The 21,728-nt window shown below is 40.2% G+C and overlaps 1 protein-coding gene across 1 annotated transcript in view; it reads right to left on the minus strand.

Annotated features, from left to right (window-relative positions):
- The window catches only part of LOC120018634 (A-kinase anchor protein SPHKAP-like), a 49,275-nt gene that overhangs the window by 24,714 nt on the left and 2,833 nt on the right, over window positions 1-21,728 (minus strand). The window contains exons 3-4 of the mRNA XM_038961836.1: window positions 16,354-16,456; window positions 14,294-14,404 (exon numbers count right to left, since the gene is read on the minus strand). Of these exons, the coding sequence (XP_038817764.1) occupies window positions 14,294-14,404; window positions 16,354-16,456 (214 nt within the window). The remainder of the gene's footprint in view (window positions 1-14,293; window positions 14,405-16,353; window positions 16,457-21,728) is intronic.

Here is a 21,728-nt window from a genome sequence, read left to right on the forward strand (position 1 = left end):
AAGATAAGCGGGCGAAAACTGTACAAATATTTCCCCCAAAAATAAACAGGACAATGAACAAAAGGTAGGCCTAATAAACTAATCGGAATCAAAAATAGCTCGAACAAAAGAAAACCCAGGCTTCAATCTTGCAGATTTGATCCCTACACAGGCTCAAGGGGAACCTGGGAGGGCGGGTCTTCTGGTGCCAGTACCCCGTGAAAGTCTTCAGATGTAAACCGCAAAACTTTTCTGCCGCAGCCACAATAATGTCCAGTTTCTTAGACTTCTTTGAGACTTGTGCCATACAGCATAACTGTGGCAATGAATGACACAAAATCAAACTTTGTAACACACAGGGTATCTTTTACCTGCCAGAAACCATTTACTACAGGCTGTGGTGTGTCCACTACCATATCTTCACTAGCATCACTTGTTTTCTCAATTCTTTTAATCGCATAGGAGATTTGATTGACCGCTCTAACTTTTGCCACCTCGATCTCCTTCACCCTTACAGGGCACTCCAGGAACTCCCGATCATAATTCCCACCACAATTGCAACACCGTCATCTTTCTACACACCATTCTTCAATATACTCTGTCCGTTTGCACACACTTGAAACATGGCCAAATCCTTCACAATTCTTACACAGCAATGGTTCGGGGACAAAAGCTCTTACAGCGTATCTTACATAACCAGGCTTCACATGCATGGGTATTTGCTCTTTATCAAAAAACAATTCACCCAGCGGGTCAGACACCGGGCACCAACCCCTTCAGGAATTTTCTTCCAGTATTCAACCCGATCATCTGTCGTCACCCCTGAGATGACTCCTTTGACAGGTTCTCTACTCTGAAGTTCAAAACACAAAACTTCCGTTGTTCCGATTCTTTTGAGGCTCACTGCAATCTTCCTCTGTTCTTCAGAAATACAATTAATCAAAATAAGACCACTCCTGGTCACTGACAGACTCCACTTTTCCCAGCGCATACTTTACCATTTCACACCTGAAACAGGTTTCCCACATATGCATCCTCCTCAACAAACGCAACCCAACAAGAAGCAATTCATTATCATTCATACTGTGCACGTATCCTCCACTCCAATTTTAGACAATTTCCTTTTTGTTCCAGTTTTCGCTACTACTGTTGTCCACTCAGAACATTAATCTTCACCAACTTTTCTCGACATGCTGCTTGATTCGAACTCAGCATCCACTTCCGTCATCTTTTTCCTCCCTATCTGTCTTGTACTACAAACAACGCAATGACATGCCTCTTGTAGCAATACCCATTACCCAGAATGCATCACAAACCCTTCGCAAACCTAATTACCTAATTGACAATCAACTTCAACAAATGTATGAAAAAGGTATAAAAACACATTCAGGTAATATATTCCACATGATAAAAAATATATATTTTTAGATTTAAAAAAAGGTATAATCTTTGTACATTATATCATAAATAGGACTGCAGGAGTTATGTCATACATGCAGCTAACACAGACATATGGAAATGCCTGCTCTACCCAAAATTACAACCAACTTATTGCAGCATTACCTCAAAAATGGAAGAGGCAAGTAGAAGGTGGAAAAAGTAAGGAACTTGTCTGTCAGCCCTGCATTAAAGACCAAAAATGTTTAAAGAAAATTGTGATAAATAAAAATATATACCAGTTTCATTTAAGGACCAAAAAAATTACAGCTGTGCCATATAAATTGCAAAATAGTTGGGAAGAGATTTTTGATGTACCCATTCCATGGCACATGGTTTATGAATTGACACTCTAAACGACGCCGGATTCAAAACTTTGAATTTCTCAATATAAATCATTATACAAAATTCTTGCAACCAATAGAATGTTATATATTTGGGGGATACAATCTTCCCAGCTCTGCAGATTTTGCTGCGAGGAGGCAGAGTCATTAGATCCCTTATTTTGGTACTGTCCACAGCTCATTTTTGGTCACAGTGTCACGCCCTGACCTTAGAGAGCCTTTTTATCTCTATTTGGTTAGGTCAGGGTGTGATTTGGGGTGGGCATTCTATGTTTTTGATTTCTATGACTTTGTATTTCTATGTTTTGGCCGGGTATGGTTCTCAATCAGGGACAGCTGTCTATCGTTGTCTCTGATTGGGAACCATACTTAGGTAGCCCTTTTCCCTCCTTTCAGTGTGGGAAAATGTCTTTGTTTGTGGCACTATAGTCTTAAGCTTCACGGTCGTTTTTGTATTGTTTATTGTTTTTGTCGGCGTCATCCTAATAAAAAGGAATATGTACGCTCACCACGCTGCGCTTTGGTCCTCTTCATTCAACGGCCGTGACACACAGGTCCAGGAATGGTTGAAGAATTGCAACATTTACCTAGAACTAACGCTGCAGATAGCAATACTGGGTGATTTGAAAAGTCATAGTCAATCGATCAATAATATAATAATTATTTTAGCAAAAATGTTTATCTTTAATTTACAATTTGTAGAAACTATGAGAATAGAAAGGTTCAGTACTTTTGTGAAGCATCACAGCACAGTTGAAAAATATATGGCAAATAGAAATCTAAAATGGATGTTGTTAAGAGGGATGGGTGGGACTAATTAACAACAAGATAACAAATGTAAAATATATGGAGTCTGTAAAATGTATGTAGGTTCAGAACTTTTGTGAAATAGCAGTTACAAATAGAATATCAAAGTGGATGGATGTCAGAAATAGAGGAAAGCCAAGACTAAAAACAAACAAATATTGTGTCTGTAAAATATGTATAATATGTATAAACTGAAGGTAGAAGCCTAAGTGTTATTGTTTATTAGTTTACTCCAATTGGGGAAGGCGTGGTAGGGTTTGCGGGGAATATTAAAGGTATATTTAAAAAAAAGTGTGGATATGTACAGTTGAAGTCGGAAGTTTACATACACCTTAGCCAAATACATTTAAACTCAGTTTTCACAATTCCTGACATTTAATCCTAGTAAAAATTCACTGTCTTAGGTCAGTTAGGATCACCACTTTATTTTAAGAATGTGAAATGTCAGAATAATAGTAGAGAGAATTATTTATTCAGCTTTTATTTCCTTCATCACATTCCCAGTGGGTCAGAAGTTCACATACACCCAATTAGTATTTGGTAGCATTGCCTTTAAATTGTTTAACTTGGGTCAAACGTTTCGGGTAGCCTTCCACAAGCGTCCCACAATAAGTTGGGTGAATTTTGGCCCATTCCTCCTGACAGAGCTGGTGTAACTGAGTCAGGTTTGTAGGCCTCCTTGCTCGCACACGCTTTTACAGTTCTGCGCACACATTTTCTATAGGATCAAGGTCAGGGCTTAGTGATGGCCACTCCAAAACCTTGACTTTTTTGTCCTTAAGCCATTTTGCCACAACTTTGGAAGTATGCTTGGGGTCATTGTCCATTTGGAAGACCCATTTGCGACCAAGCTTTAACTTCCTGACTGATGTCTTGAGAAGTTGCTTCAATATATCCACATAATTTTCCTCCCTCATGATGCCATCTATTTTGTGAAGTGCACCAGTCCCTCCTGCAGCAAAGCACCCCCACAACATGATGCTGCCACCCCGTGCTTCACAGTTGGGATGGTGTTCTTCGGCTTGCAAGCATCCCCCTTTTTCCTCCAAACATAAAGATGGTCATTATGGCCAAACAGTTCTATTTTTGTTTCATCAGACCAGAGGGCATTTCTCCAAAAAGTACAATCTTTGTCCCCATGTGCAGTTGCAAACCGTAGTCTGGCTTTTTTATTGCGGTTTTGGAGCAGTGGCTTCTTCCTTGCTGAGTGGCCTTTCAAGTTATGTTAATATAGGACTCGTTTTACTGTGGATATAGATACTTTTGTACCTGTTTCCTTTGCTGTTTTTTCTGGGATTGATTTGCACTTTTCGCACCAAAGTACGTTCATCTCTAGGAGACAGAACGCGTCTCCTTCCTGAGCGGTATGACGGCTGCGTGGTCCCATGTTGTTTATACTTGCGTACTATTGTTTGTAGAGAGGAACGTGGTACCTTCAGGCGTTTGGAAATTGCTCCCAAGGATGAATCAGACTTGTGGAGGTCTAAAAAAAATGCTGAGGTCTTGGCTGATTTCTTTTCCCATGATGTCAAGCAAAGAGGCACTGAGTTTGAAGGTAGGCCTTGAAATACATCCACAGGTACACCTCCAATTGACTCAAATTATGTCAATTAGCCTACCAGAAGCTTCTAATGCCATGACATTGTTTAATGGCACAGTCAACTTAGTGTATGTAAACTTATGACCCACTAGAATTGTGATACAGTGAGTTATAAGTGAAATAATCTGTCTGTAAACAATTGTTGGAAAAATTACTTGTGTCATGCCAAAACTATAGTTTGTTAACAAGAAATTTGTGGAGTGGTTGAAAACTAGTTTTAATGACTCCAACCTAAGTGTATGGGAACTTCTGACTTTAACTGTATGTAATGTATATGTGTATGTGTATATGAATAAATGTTTATGTATATATATATTTGTATATGGGTACGTGTATGTATATAGATATATATTTACCCCAAAAATATATGGGGGTGATTCTCACGAAATCTTGGTTTCAAAGATTTCAAACAACTCTTTAAAAAGATAATAACAAGGTCTGAAGTGTTTGTGAGCGTTAATTTAAAAACATTTACTGACAATTTAACACCTTTTTGAACATATTTTCCAAAACAAGTCCTTAAAAATCTCATTACCGCAACTGTCTGAAAACGTCAAGACCATTAGGAAAGCTAATACATTTTCAAATGTTTTAAAAATTGATTACTAACAGGCATGCACAGTTACTTGAAAATGCTGAAATAATATATATTTTTTAATTAACATTGTTATTTTATTTTGACTGATTTCTCTCATTACCCCAACACCTCATTACCCCAACACCTTTCTCTCATTACCCCAACATTACCCCAACACCTTCCGCAATCTACAACCTAATATTTTTGATATTTCATTGAAACCTGACATATTTTCAAAATTATGTGGCAAACCTGAAATAACATAACGTAGAGATTCTGCACATGCATTTAAAAGCAAACTACTATATTTCCATTCATTAAATTAACATTAAATGAACACCTGTTGCGGTAATGATATATAGGTTTGATAATGACAATAAGTATACTAAGACTGAGGTATGGTTAAAAACATTACATTTAATGTAGAAAATAAATGAGATAATATTGGCACAATCATGGATTAAAGTTCAATCAATTTAATTTTGCAGTGCTTAAAAGTACATAAAATACATAGGCTAAAAACAGAGAACACATAAAAAGAATACATACAAAAACATTAGAACAGTACTAAACAGGACAACATTAGAACATATTCTAAAAACACGTAAACAATTTTACCACGGCACTGACAAATGATGCCCTTACCATACTGTGCACACCATACACTTCTAATTCATGGAAATAGTCCAGTTCAGTTGGGAGCAGGTACTACTTTTCCCCCCAATGTTGATTTGTTGTGTCTCATATACATTCGTTTCTAAACTTCAAAACGATTGTGAATTAATTACTTTGGCAAGGTAGCTGTGGTACAAGCAGGATAATGCACTAGTAGAAAATCAGTTAATCGCACTCCAGGGGGTTAAATGGCCCTCCGCTTCACGGTAATGAGATCATCTTGGAGGTAGCGTGCACATGGCCGCTGTATGGCGGTAACCATCACAGTCTAGTTCTAGCACCCCTGCTACCCTCTCTATCCCCTTCCAATTCCAGTGTTTTACACACGTTTGTTTGTGTACTTTGCCCAGAACTCAGGCAACACACAGAAGTGTCGAGCAGAGGATGTGGCAGGTTGTGGCTCTGGGATGATGGCTTTTATGTCGTCAAAGTAGTACCATACTTTTTCACCCTCAAATCTGATGGATGGAATTACAAATGTGTTCGCTCCAGCACAACTCATAGTGTCAACCTCATATTGACCATTTCTAATCTGGAAAGAAAGTAAAACAAAAAAAGATTTAATAGGACTCAGGATGTATCATCAACAACATGACATGTCCATACCACCAAATATTTGTACATACCTGTGTGATTGTGCCAGGGAACAGTTCTCCGTCATATTATACGAGGACCCATTTTCCCACTTCCAAAACTGGCTCAGCATTCTCCTTTTCTGACTCCACATTGTCTCAGAAGTCAAATTCTTTTGAACTGAAGCATCCACAGGCATAATCACAAAAGCAGGACACTTTAAGTGACCATTGTGCTGTTGTTGGTGTTAGAAATATTAAGGTTCCTAAGACAAACCCACATTTTATTCGTAAGAGAAATTTGAAGTGTTTTAATGAGCAGGCTTTCTTTCATGATTTGATTTATTTTGACTGGAGCAAGATTGAGTTTATCCCTGATGTGGAAACTGCCTGGAAATTCTTTCATTATGTTTTTTCCAAATAGTAAACAGACATGCCCCATTCTGCAGGTTCAGGGTTAAAGGGTGGGATAATCCATGGTTTTCTTCTGAGTTGTCGTGTATTATTCACGAACGTAATCTAGCCTGGGCTAAAGCAAGGAAATCCTGTTCTGATGCTGATTGGCTTATTTTTAGGCAGTTATGAAATAAGTGTTATTTTCTTCTCAGGAAGGCCAAGTCTGAATAGTTTATATCTGTTACCACCGATAACCTGAATGACCCTAGAAAGTTTTGGAAGGCTATTAAGTCTATGTCTGGAAACAGTGATGTTAATGAATTACCGTCATGTGTATTGAAGGACTTTGTTGCTGTATATGACAAAACTGAAATGCTGAATTGTTTCAATGAGCACTTTGTATCATCTGGTAGGCTGTTTGATTCAGTGTCCTCTGTCTTTATACAACCCTGTGTGGTTGAACCAGTGAGAGCTGGTCAAACATTTAGCTTTTTGCCATTCTCAGTGCAGGTGGTACAGAAAGCCTTGAAATCCTTAGATCAGAGAAACCCTGCAAGTCCTGATCTTCTGGATCCCTGCTTTTTAAAATCTGGCAGCTGATTTCATAACTGAACCACTTACATATCTGTTCAATCTAACCCTGGAATGTAATGACATTCCAAAGATCTGGAAATCAGCATTTGTACTACCACTTTTAAAAGAGGGAGATCCAACTCTTTTAAATAATTGTAGGCCAATCTCAAAGCTGTCACCCCTGGTGAAAATACTTGAAACCCTTGTGAGTGAACAGCTAAAATAGTTTTTATTTACTAACTCTATTTTATCAATGTACCAATCGGGCTTCAGGAAGAAGCATAGCACAATTACAGCAGCCATGAAGGTTTTAAATGATATCACTGAAGCCCTTGACAAAAAACAGCACTGTGTCTCACTTTTTATTGACCTCTCTAAGGCTTTTGATACAGTTGATCATGCTATACTAAGGCAGAGATTGTCGAGTGTAGGTCTTTCGGATCATGCAGTTGCATAGCCTCCTAACTATCTGTCTGATAGAACTCAGTGCACTCAATTTGATGGGCTCAGGTCTGTTAAATTGTCTGTTTGTAATGGTGTGCCCCAAGGCTCTGTACTTGGTCCTCTCTTATTCACTATTTATATAAATAATTTAGACAAAAATGTCCAAAATGCGCAACTTCATTTTTATGCTGATGATACTGTTATTTACTGTTGTGCCTTGTCTCTTACAAAAGCTTTCCAGAACTTGCAAACTGCTTTTTATACTGTTCAACATACCTTCTGTCAATTGAAGCTTATCCTCAATACTGACAAAACTAAACTAATAGTGTTTTCTAAATCAAGAAATAGACCTCTGAACCTTTCACCTATTATTACCTGTCAGTGCAATGAGATTGAGACTGTAACCTCATATAAATATCTTGGAATTTTAATTGATGACGGCCTGTCTTTTAAATGGCATATTCAACAACTTACAAAAAAATTGAAGCTGAAATTGGGATTTGATTTTAGGAATAAGGCCTGTTTTTCTTTTGAAGCCAGAAGGAGGCTAGTACATTTATGCCTTTACTAGACTATGGGGATATTTTATATGAATGTTTCCACTCAGTGTTTGAGATCAATTGACACCCTTTACCATGGCGCTTTGAGATTTATTTTAAACTGCAAAACCCTTACGCACCACTGTACTTTGTATACCAGGGTTGGCTGGCCTTCTCTAGTCACTCGTAGGCTCAGTCACTGGTATACTTTTATTTACAAAGCCATTTTGGGTTTACTACCTTTTTATTTGGGCATTTTTATTGTTAAGAAATGTGGTGGGTACTCTCTTCGTTCGCTGGACTTTAACCTGCTAACTGTTCCAAATGTCCGAATTGGATTTGGTAAAAGGGCTTTTATGTACTCTGCGCCATCGTCTTGGAACGCCTTACAAAATGTTTTTAAACTGGAAGAACTTGTCCCGATTTGATATTTTTTAAATCACTGATGAATGATCTTGAGACTGATTCCCTGACCTATCAATCTTTTTAATTTTCTGTTTTATGATTTTGTTATACTCTTGTGAATTCTATGGTTTTTATTAGATTACTTGTAGTTTTTCATGTTGTTTGTCTGTAATTTTGTAATGACTTGGTACTGCCTATCTTGGCCAGGACGCTCTTGAAAAAGAAATTTCAAATCTCAATGAGCCCTTCCTGGTTAAATAAAGGTTAAATAAATAAAATTTAAAAACTTATCGGTTGTGGATAAGGCCTGGTTTTGCCGATGTCAGCTTAAGGAGAAAATAATAATTTTAGGTGAAATTCAACTCAGACATTAAACTCAGACATACACATCATCCATTATTTGATATTAGTATAACATACTGAAAGCAAAAATATGTCACAAGTAGAGAATGATGCTCAAGGCTTAATATGATGCAACATCTAATGCTTGTATAAAGACAGAGAATAAAGACTTTTATTGAAGCACTGTTTTGCATCTTTACACTTTACACACATACTGACAAAACTTCTAGAATCCAATGATCCAATATCTTTCAATCTTAAACCATCTCTCTTTTAGAGTTTGTAGGATATTTCCTCCAGGAACCCAGGTAAGTATATAAGTTTATCTCTTTTAGTAACACCCATTATACATTCATAGCATAAACAGTAATTAACTACATTTTAATACTCAATTTACTTCAGTTTTAAACCATCTCTTGTTTACAGTTTACAGAATATTCCCTGTAGGAACCCAGGTAAAATAAAGGTTGTTTTTAACAGACATTCAGTTAAACACTCACCTGATGAATTCTCATCGTCCCAGGTACTGCCTTCAGGTACGGCGGTACGTACTAATTGCCACTTGTTTTGATGTCCTCCTGTTATTTTGAAGAGCCTCACAGATGAATTGAGATTCAGCTGTTCAAAGAGAGTGTTGGCATCTGGTATGCTAGTACCATAGGACACAATTATATCAGCCAGGTTTTCCACTCCACCAGGAGCACCCTTTCCATGGGACGCCTCCGTGAAATTCCATGTTACATGCTTAAATCCTCGCACGAACGGCACAGTTGAGGCTAGATAAAAGTTGGTTCTATTCCGATATTGAGATGTGGGCCCATCTGAGATGAAGTGGATGTTCCTGGCATTTGGATGCTCCTCTCGTATGCTCCTCAGTACTGGGTCAAGGTGAGCTCATGTGGCTGTGGCGTCGTGCTGAAGACAGGCTGACAGCGATGCAAATGACTCCACCGAGATAGATAACTCCAGTATGGAGGGTTACCTGCTGGTTGCCACCTCCAAAGTGAGTTTATTTTATTTCCCTGATGTATTTACAAGCATAGTTCTCACTGTAGTCTATGTGAACCACTACATCATTCTGGGTCAGGGTCTCTCTCAATCTCCTCAGTCTTTCAAACTGGTGCTTGATGTTATAAATGTGTATGGAGAAGTTTGAGAGGTGGTCCTGTGTGAGGTCCACCAGCTTTTCAATGGAGGTATGCCACATCTCAAGAAACACAATCCTCACGTCCTTCTCTTCAGTGGACCCATCTTTGCATTTCTTTGTTATTGGTACAGATTTAGTGACCCGCTCCTCCCATACGAGGATGTTTCCTTTTGTTGAAGGATCCAGTGTTGTGTAAAATGTCTTATGCTTGCAATTGCTGCATGTCCTGTACATGCAGGACATGTCATCGTCACTACACACACTGGCCTGTACAGTGTCCCTTGGGGATGATGTTTCTATGACCCCAAGCTGGTGCAGCCTCTTTATCTTCAAGTCAAAGTTTTCATGTGTTTTGCAGGCACATGTTTCTCTGTCTGTGACTCTTCGCTTGCCAATCCAAAATGGCTTAAGTTTAAAGAATTGAGCCTTGGATTCTCAGACAGAAATCTTCTATGAAGATTTGCCATAGTGTCCGTTAAGGCTCTCTTATGGAATATCTGGCCATTTTTCCAAATTTCTCAGGATTTCCCGGAGAAATTTGGAAAAAGACTTCATCTTGATGAAGGAAGCGGCTAACAAGTGTGCACATTAGTCTTCCAATGGGTACTATTTAATGAAGCTGCCAGTTGAGGACTTGTGAGGCGTCTATTTCTCAAACTAGACACTCTAATGTACTTGTCCTCTTGCTCAGTTGTGCACCGGGGCCTCCCACTCCTCTTTCTATTCTGGTTAGAGCCAGTTTGCGCTGTTCTGTGACGGGAGTAGTACAAAGCATTGTACGAGATCTTCAGTTTCTTGGCAATTTCTCGAATGGATTAGCCTTCATTTCTAAGAACAAGAATAGACTGATGAGTTTCAGAAGAAAGTTCTTTGTTTCTAGCCATTTTGAGCCTGTAATCGAACCTACAAATGCTGATGCTCCAGAACCTCAACTCGTCTAAAGAAGGACAGTTTTATTGCTTCTTTAATCAGAACAACAGTTTTCAGCTGTGCTAACATAATTGCAAAATGGTTTTCTAATGATCGATTAGCCTTTTAAAATTATAAACTTGGATTAGCTAACACAACGTGCCAATGGAACACAGGAGTGATGGTTGCCTATGTAGATATTCCATAAAAAATCTGCCGTTTCCAGCTACAATAGTCATTTACTGTCACGTTCCTGACCTTATTTTCCTTTGTTTAACTTTGTTTAGTTGGTCAGGACGTGAGCTGGGTGGGTAGTCTATGTTATGTGTTTCTATGTTGGGTTCAATGTGTTGCCTGATATGGTTCTCAATTAGGGGCAGGTGTTTGACGTTTCCTCTGATTGAGAACCATATTAAGGTAGGGTTTGTTTGTGTGTGTGTGTGTGTGTGTGTGTGTGTGTGTGTGTGTGTGTGTGTGTGTAGTTAGAGCCCTGGACTGGTTACAGGACTGGTTACACAAATACAGTCAGGACAGGAACACACACAAACACACACGCACAAATGTAGAAACTCGTAAACACGCTCTCACAAATTTTCCATAAAGATTACAAACATTCACAGGCTATAGTGCAATATATTGCAATACACACACACACGACACAGACACACACACACACACACACACACACACACACACACACACACACACACACACACACACACACACACACACACACACACACACACACACACACACACACACACACACACACACACACACGAACCAGGCTCACAAAATACAGACACACACACAGCACACACACACACAGACACACACAACAGAGACACACACAACACACACACACAACACAAACACACACGCTTGGTCACACAAGCACAGGAGCAGAAACTCCTTAAAACGGTCTCACTCATTTTCAATAAAGATTACAAATATTCACAGGGTATGTAGTACAATAGGCTGCTACGCACACCCATGTGCACACAAGCACACATGCACACCGTCCTCCACCCACTTCTAAGCTCTCTTCCTCTTCCCTCAACAACAAATCCTCTCCCCCTCACTCAATCTCTCCCACCTTCACACCCTTCTTCTCTAACCTTTGTCTCTCTCTTTCTCTCTATGCCCCACTGCTGTCATCTCAGCACACTCAGTCGTTCTTCCTGTATCCTCTGTGTGTTCCCCTGTGTTTGTTATGTAAGACCGCCACAGTCAGGCCATGTTGTGACTGTGAGCCACTTGGATGCTCTGTCTCTGGCTGTGTCTCATATGGCACCCTGTTCTCTAAATAATGCACTACAGTAGTGCACTAAATAGGGAATACGGTGCCATTTGGAACATATCCTTGGTATCCTTCTGTGGCTCCTGACCCCTGACCTCCAAGCAATAGCACCAGCCAAGATACATTACATGCACTTCCATTATTCATATGCACTGTCTGTATGCTGGTCTTGGTTGTGGTAATCTCTCGTGGACAGATTGTGCGTAAACTGAAGAAAATCAATTAGCTGACCAAATTACACAAGTTAGTTCTGGAATATTAGAGTTGTAGAGCTCATTGAATATTCACAGCACTAATGTGTATAGAGTCTACACCTGTTCAACTCTCCATTCAGCATTTGCCTCCAAATATGGAATAATATTACATAATATAACTAACTGGTAATGATGTCCCATTTCCAGTCATACCCAATCCTAGACCCAGGCACACAAGCAGGCAGACAGGCAGACACATAGCTGCTGTGGGACCAAGCAGGCAATTAGAGCAGTGAGGAATGATACGAAATGGGAATATCTTATCTCATCACTGTAACTAACTCCGTCCTAGCCATCAGCCGTAAGATTCAGCTTAAATTGTCCTTTTCAGCTCCCCATATCTCATTGAATACAATTCAATTATCTACATAGATGCAGCAGTGTGTGTGTGTGTGTGTGTGTGTGTGTGTGTGTGTGTGTGTGTGTGTGTGTGTGTGTGTGTGTGTGTGTGTGTGTGTGTGTGTGTGTGTGTGTGTGTGTGTGTGTGTGTGTGTGTGGCAGTGTGCAGAGAGAGAGAGTATAACTGGGAATAGTTTATGTGTTGATGGCATAGAATGCTAGTCTCTCGTGACAGATTATTAGTGCATGGAACATTTGGTTCTGGGGTCTGAGATGAACAATGATATAGATCTCATCTCTACAAAAATGTTAAATAGGATTGGAAACATATCTCCGTAACTTCACTGTAACTAGCAGAGCAGAACTAACGGTGTAGAAGACTTCGGTTCCAAATTGCTTACCCTCTGTCAATGTGTTCAGATGAAATTCACTGTGACTATCGCAACTAGGTAACATCTCACTGTGAGCTCAGGCCCTGCCTTAAAACATGAGAGAGTGATCAAAAGTGACAAGACCTAGATTTGGTAAGGAGTGAAAAGAGAGCTTACAAGATTTTTATCTTAGCACTTTGAGCTCCTGAGTGCATAGTCCTTTCTACTTCCTGAGCCTTCCACGCACACATTCCTGTCTCTATTCAGGAACACACGTCACTGTCATTGTCACATAATCAACCAGTTCGTGTGGCCATATTGTCTCCATCATATGAAATGAGTGGATAATAAAGATATCACACTTTGTGAAACAACCCAGGATGACATATCAATGTCAAGACAATTTCCCTTCAGGGACAATAAACTTGATCCTGTCGTAAACACGACCTCTGAGCTTAATTTGAATTTTCCGCTGAGTGTGTAATCAATGACAATCACATTGTAACAATCACATTGTAACAATCACATTGATAAAAGTGACCATGTTAGATGATTCCATAAATGAAACAAATGAACACACTAATAAACCAACCCTTCTCCTGCTCCCCAACCAAAACCCTCAGCGGAGTAAAGAAATACCATATCCAGCCAAACGTATTAAATCTGCATTCCACACACTCACTAACACAGACCCTGTTCACTCCTGGCCCAGAGTCTGTAATTAACTAAGCTGATATGGCCCCACAGGCCTATTATTGTGATAATACTGGTTAACAGAAGAGGGTGCACACACACACACACACACACTCACACACTCACACACTCACACACTCACACACACACACACACACACACACACACACACACACACACACACACACACACACACACACACACACACACACACACACACACACACACCTAACCCCTGCTCCTCATCCAGTCTGGACACATTGTGTAAAACGGCACTGTCTCATTTGCACACACAATGGGAAGATGAAAACGCTTTTTAATTGACCCAGAGCACAGAATGAGACTGAGGGAAAGGACAGACAGACGGAGTGATACCTTTGTTTTTTAGTAAGAACACCAGCCCTTACCAGTCGAGTCCCAAAGGGAGAATTCCTGTGCTACAAAGTTCTATAAATTGTCATAGATTTGGTGGCAGTCATATAGTTACAAATAAAATAATTTAATAGGATTTTATTAAAATCATCCTGATATGCATATGTTTTAAAAACATTTTTTTATTGCACCTTGGCACACAGGCACACACTTCTCACCGTGTTGTATCTCCCCTCAGCGTCATCCTCCAGAAGGCCCAGCCTGCACAGTGCCTTCTCATTCCTCAGCCAGTACTCTGACGAGTCCAGCACACTGCTACTGCACAGCACCTGGAAGACACATATAACTCACACTCTTACACACAGACACATGACTGAACTCCTTCTCAGAATGTATAACATACAAATGCACGCACGCACACACACACACACACGAGTCCCCCATTCACCTTCAGCTGACAATCTTAGTGTTTACCCTCTTGCAATAAAGATCTCTACGGGCCCTTTGTTCAAGAGGTGCTCTGTGGGACCTCGCTCTGTAAGAGGGATCAATAGCCTGTCAGTTAGCCTATTTACTCTCCACATATTTACTGTGTTTTTACTCTTCCCCTGCGAGCTGTTTCAATGGACCCTATGCGTTAAGTGTCAAGTCCTATTGACGTGCGACTTTCAATGACACTCAAGAGTCAAGAGTACCTTTGTCAGAGGGACACGCACAGTGCATTCGGAAAGTATTCAGACCCCTTGATTTTTTCAACATTTTGTTACGTTACACCCGTATTCTAAAATATATTTTTTTAAATCCCTCATCAATCTACATACAATACCCCATAATGACAAAACATTTTGCATATTTACTAAAAATAAAAAACAGAAATACCTTATTTACATAAGTATTCAGACCCTTTGCAATGAGACTTGAAATTGAGCTCAGGTGCATCCTGTTTCCATTGATCATCCTTGAGATGTTTCTACAACTTGATTGGAGTCTACAATTGATTGCACACGATTTGGAAAGGCACACACCTGTCTATAGAAGGTCCCACAGTTGACAGTGCATGTCAGAGCAAAAACCAAGCCATGAGGTTGAAGGAAATTCTATAAGAAGGGAAAGGGGATACCTAGTCAGTTGCACAACTGACTGCATTCAACCCAAATGTGTCTTCTGCATTTAACCCAACCTCCCTGAAAGCAGGGAGGAAATGGGATGGGTAGTCAGGTTACAAAACAATGGAGATCATAATAATTTCCGTAGTGTATTTTTAGGCTGATGCCATCATGCCCCCTGTGCCCCTGTCCTGCACTATCTCCCTCTGGTGTTGTCCATCTGCTCTGGGCCATCGCCAGGTAGAGGTGACTCACACTCAGATGGCCTCATGGTCATGACATCACAATTTGGCAGAGCTTGGAGTGAGGGCAGGCTTGTGTTCATTAGGCACAACATGGGAGATAACCGCCCAAAACAGGGATGTGCTATTTCAACTTGTCCACTAATTGCCCTTTACTTCTGTTACAAAATGTTTTGCGACGATGTGCACCAATGAACATAACCCAGCTTCATACAGGAGCTTGAGCAGGAGCTTGATATCAGTAAATGTTCACCAGTTAAAATAATATTATTCTCCCACATGTATTTTATTCAGGCAATATTTAGATTGCTAGGTCTTTGTCAAGTCAGGGGACCTGACCTAGAGTTAGGGTTGAAATCTTGCCTTTATAAATACACACTTAGAAGCCATACAGTTTTGTGTCATTGTGCAGACACTTCTATTACCAATACTACATGTAATACAGTGGAGGCTGCTGAGGGGTGAAGGGCTCAATATAATGGCTGGAACGGAACCAATGGAATGGCATCAAACCATGTGTTTGATGTATTTGATGCCATTCCGCTCCAGCCATTACCAACCTCCTGTGATGTAATATTATTTTTGTATGTTAGCGGCAAAGCGGCGAGGCTCAGTGGAAGTAATTTAACGTGACAACCCGTCTACGAATGAAGTGACTGAACAAGCAGCTATATCGACTGACAATGCTCCTTATTCAAGAGGAATTGAAACTCAATGTAATCTCCCGAGACCAGTGTTCTTTGCCATTTCTCTCATTGTCTCCCTGGCACAGTGAGATGATGAATCCAACTAGATGACTGAAACGCCTGGTCCTCCATCATTACTCTCTGTTGCAATGGCACAAACTCTCCCTCACCAGGGAGATGGACACACACACACATTAATATTTACCGGACATACTGTACACACACACCGTCCCCCTGTATTTACCTTCTTGCAGGCGGTGACGGGGGATCCCAGGGTGCTGTCTGTGCTGACTCCCTCGGCGGCTGCCGACTCAGAGCTCTCGAACATGGCTGACGACTGGAAGTTACTGCAGGAGGAGAACAAAGTGTGTCTGTGTCAGGACCCACTGTACACAACCCGAGGGCAAGGCCTCTGTTTGGGCTTCAGAGAGCCTATTAGCCCATGGGTGAACAACTTCGCCTGGGGACATGATCCCTGGCATCCCTGGCATGCCCACTGCTGTACAGGACCAGCCATTAGAGAATTGCATGAGAAGAACACAAAAACTGTGAATCTTTACTAAAAACAAAGGTAAACTCAGCCATCACATTTGTCTTGAGGCGCTTGAGACAATGTATGGTGATCATTGGCATGTTTACAACCAATATAGGATTGAAAGGAGGAAATAAATTATTTTCCTCATTCAATTATTTTATCTGTGATTTGTATGTTTAAAAGCGCCAGATTTTTTATCAGAAGTTTGTATTAATTAGGATAAAACTGGCACATAAAAAAGGAGGGAGGTACATGAAGACCAGAGAGACAGCTGGCTCTGTGATCATCACTTTCATGGTAAATTAAAAGTATTTGTCACATGCGCAAAATACAACAGGTGTTGACCTTACAGTGAAATGTTTACTTACAAGCCCTTAACCAACAAAAAATATAGAAATATCAAATACTTAAGGAACAACAAGAAAATAACAGTAGCAAGGCTATATACAGGGGGTTGAGGTACAGAGTCAATGTGCGGGGGCAGCGGTTAGTCAAGGTAATTGAGGTAATATGTACATGTAGGTAGAGGTAAAGTGACTATGCACAGATAATAAATAGAGAGTAGCAGCAGAGTGCCAGCATCGGTTAGTGGGGGTAAATAGACAGCTACGAAAAATATAGATGAAAACTCTCTTGGTAAATAGTGTGGTCTACAGCTTATCATGAGATACTCTACTTTAGGTGAGCAAAACCTTGAGACTTCCTTAATAATAGATTACTTGGATCAGCTGTTATTTACAAATAGACAGAGACTGCCACCCCTTGTCTTACCAGAGGCAGCTGTTCTATCTTGCTGATGGACCGAAAACCCTGCCAGCTGTATGTTATCCATGTCGTAGTTCAGCCACGACTTGGTGAAACATAAGATATTACAGTTTTTAATGTCCCATTGGTAGGATATCCTTGATCGGAGCGCATCCATTTTGTTATCCAATGATTGCACGTTGGCTAATAGGACTGATGGTAGAGGGGGTTTACTCACTCGCCTACGAATTCTCAGAAGGCAACCCGACCACCGCCCCCTTTTTCTCCGTCTTTTCTTCGCGAAAATTATGGGGATTTGGGCTCAGTCCCGAGAAAGCAGTATATCCTTCGCGTCAGACTCGTTAAAGAAATTAGCCTACTTATAACAGTATCATTCAGAATTTATGTGTGCCTACATTGTATTTTGCCCAAGGTAAGTAAGTCCCCTCCTTTGAGGGGAAGTTTGCTGCACAGCAAATAATGCAGTCATTACAGCAGAGTTACTATTATTTGACTCGAAAAGAGCAGCTTTAACTATTTTGGGAATTAAGTGACTGATTGTGACCACTAGAGTCGAGGTAAAACACAATTTTTGAATTTTCACAATAATTTGAATATAGTGTTTATAAATATTGCAAGAGTCAATGTGATCCTGCTCACAGATTAGCAGTTCAATTTTGATTTTGCCGCCATTTATATTTTCTTCCTCACGCTGACACTGACAGAATGTCTTTGCATTCAGGTAAGTAATATTGTTTTAAATTCAAAAGTGGCCTATGTCAACCATTTAGCGTATCCTTCTTATCATGTATCATTAGCTAGTTCTAGATATTAAACCAAATATTAATTATTACCTAGCAGTCGATCGGTATAGTATAGCCAGTTTTTTTAACCAAGCCAGGCTTGGCGCCATTCTTAAAGCGTAGCTACCGTCAGCTAACTATCTAGCTAATGATTTTAGCTCAGTTTGACAGAATGGACATATAGTACAAAAGGTAGGTACTTGAAGCGGCTAAATTCCTATTTTTTTTGTATCACCACAGTTGAATAAACCAATAAATGTGTGTTAATTCGACACCAAATGTTTGTAATGTTACCGTGGCAATTAGCTAACGTTAGCTAACAGTTTGCTAACACTAACAGGGTAACTTAGCTACAGTAGTTAGCTAACGTTACCTAGGTAGCTAGCTAATAGCTAATGTTAACACTTTGAAGTCACCGACTGCGTCATTGCATCAATGCTGCATAACATTCTGCGCAGCTACGCAACTATACTGAATTCAGGTATCTCGAAACCTTGTCTTTTTGACACAACTGCTGACAGTTACAGGGACTTTAATACAAAAAATGCTGCTTGGAGACAAGTGTCCACGATAGTTGGATTGCCAGGTCAGTTTAGTAGTGAGCTTGTGCTAGATGTGGCTAGTTAGTTAGCTAGCTAACCTAACTAGCTAGCTTGCTAACCTAGCCAATGAGGTGTGTGTTGTGTGTGTGTGTGTGTGTGTGTGTGTGTGTGTGTGTGTGTGTGTGTGTGTGTGTGTGTGTGTGAAGGAGAAATAGTAATATAAATAATGCTAGTTACTACCCCTGATAACTTGGCCAAATAATCATATTTGAAAGACTGTGAGTGTGTATGTGAGATAAATAGTAATAGAAATGATGGTAGATACTACCGCTGATAATTTGGTCAGATAACAGTGTGTGTACAGTAGGTGACATGTCCATGATAGCTACAGTATCTAATAACTATAGTTATGGTAATGGTTTGGCTTATCATGTTCATGTCTATGTATAAGAAGACTGTAGGAGGAAGTGGAGAGGACTCAGGGACAGGTATCAGAGAGAGAGAAGGGCAGAGAAAGAGAAGAAGAGGTCTGGGTCAGCAGCCTTGGCGCTTCGGCCACAGTCTTTATTTTCTGGAACCATTTATTGTGCCGAGGGCAACGAGTGGCAATTTTACAGCCAGACCCTCTACTACGTCATCCATAAGTGTGGGCGCCACCGGTGCATCAAGACCCTCTACATCATCTACAAGTGAGACCATCGCCTCCCCCGGTGCAGCGAGACCCTCTACAACGTCTACATCATCAACAAGTATGACCACCACCGGTGCAGCCATGGAAGATGAGGAAACGGAGGAAGCACCTCTGGATCTAGGACCACCTGAGATTATTATGAACCTCACGGTTTTTATGAACCTCATTATGAACCTCGCGGCAGCCCAACCTGATGCTCACAGGAAGGAGGATGAAGAGACCCTCTTTGCCATGAGCCTGATGCCAACACTGAAGAGGCTGCCTCAGCAAAGACAAGCAGCAGTCAAGGTTCAAATGTATCAGCTGCTTTTCAAAGCCGAGTTCAATGGTAAATATTTTCTTCTCCACAACACAGGTAGTGTCATAAGTATTGCGACAGTGAAGTAAAGTAGGTCATTTTTACAGTATACTCATGTAGGTTAATTGGTATTTCAGATCAAAGGATGAATATGAGGCAAATATATAGCTGTTGGTTCTGGGGTAGAAAATATCCTAAAACAACAGTTTGCTGTTTAAATATTTGCCTGTCATATTCATCTTTTGATCTAAAATGCAAATTCCATGAGTAAACAGCAAGAATTACTAACTTTACCACACTGTTCCAATATTTAAGCAACTAACTACACTATACAAGCAGTATTTAGTTAACATAAATCTCACCTTTTATGGTGTTATATTATGTAATGCTTGTATGTGTTATTTTTCTCTTCCCTTCTAGAGATGGAGTCAATTTAGCTGACCAGCTCACAGGAAGGACAGGAAGAAGAGGAGTTTTACCTTCCTCATTGTACCTTTTCTTTTACACATGTCAGTTCCGTTTAAATTCAGTCAATTCATAAAGTAATTTGTTTCTAAAGTCTTAGGACAGCATTCATTATTTGTGTTTTTACAGAATTGAAACTCGCACACCGGAGAATTGTTGGTCTCTTAAAAGACTATATATATTTTTTTTTTCTAAATTTAACTAAGCAAGTCGTTAAGAACAAATTCTTATTTACAATGACGGCGTAACGGGGAACAGTGGGTTAACTGCCTTGTTCAGGGGTAGAACGACAGATTTTTACCTTGGAGATTCGATCCAGCAAACTTTCAGTTACTGGCCCAACACTTTGACCACTAGGCTACCTGCCACCCTGCATCAATCACGTCCAGGCTACCTGCCGTGTCCTTGACGTCCAGGTGCCATTTGTTTCTTTAGCCGTGTTATGGCTACACATTACTTTCTTTTTTTCAGAGACAAAGTCACACACACACACACACACACACACACACACACACACACACACACACACACACACACACACACACACACACACACACACACACACACACACACACACACACACACACACACACACACACACACCTCCTCCACTCCTCTCTGTACCTCAGATCTCCAGAGCCCTGCCCTCTCTCTCTTTATGGCCATGTCTGAAGTTCCCCTACTACGTCTAGGCTTTATCAGTAGTCTGTATCTGTCTGCAGTTGTGCCAAAAATATGTGCTCTTGTTGTTCTCTTACAGATTACAGGCTTCACATAAATGTTTGTATTTTTACACGCACATACATGAACACACACACACACACACACACACACCTCTTTCAATAGGTGTTTTATTTTTTGTAAAATTTTTACAACACACATACCTGTCATGTTCTTTCCTGTACTTGAATACTTATTCAATTCTAATGTTTTCATAGTCAGTTGTTTCATTTCTTTATTAATATCTCAATTAGACTTAATCTGCTTATTTCTTCCATACACCTTTGCAGATTTAAGACAAGAAGAAAGTTAAAAAATAAATTCCACCAGCATTTTGTCAGACCAGTGAAGATGGTGGTAAACTGTACTATTTGTATCCCTTCCCTCTCCCATTAACGTCAGTATTATACACACCTGGCATGGTACATCAGGTGAGCAGGAGCACTAATTAAGGTTATACGACATACAGTATGATAACAAAGGGAAAGGGTAACCTAGGGTCCCTAGGTTACCCTTTCCCTTTGTTATCATACTGTATGTCGTATAACCTTAATTAGTGCTCCTGCTCACCTGATGTACCATGCCAGGTGTGTATAATACTGACGTTAATGGGAGAGGGAAGGGATTAAGGTGTGGTCTTTACTCCCAAATTTCACTTAAATATAACTTCCAAATGAAGAGAGACAATGAGACATAAAATAATCTGTGAAAAAATGCTATTTTATGGACAATGGTGGATGGTTCTTAAAATAACCTTTGTGTTACGGGGCTCTTAAAAGAGTGATTTCACTCCACGGCATACTGCCATGGGACTTCACCTG

This window comes from Salvelinus namaycush, chromosome 23, assembly GCF_016432855.1.
Source record: "Salvelinus namaycush isolate Seneca chromosome 23, SaNama_1.0, whole genome shotgun sequence".
In the NCBI taxonomy this organism is placed as follows: domain Eukaryota; kingdom Metazoa; phylum Chordata; class Actinopteri; order Salmoniformes; family Salmonidae; genus Salvelinus; species Salvelinus namaycush.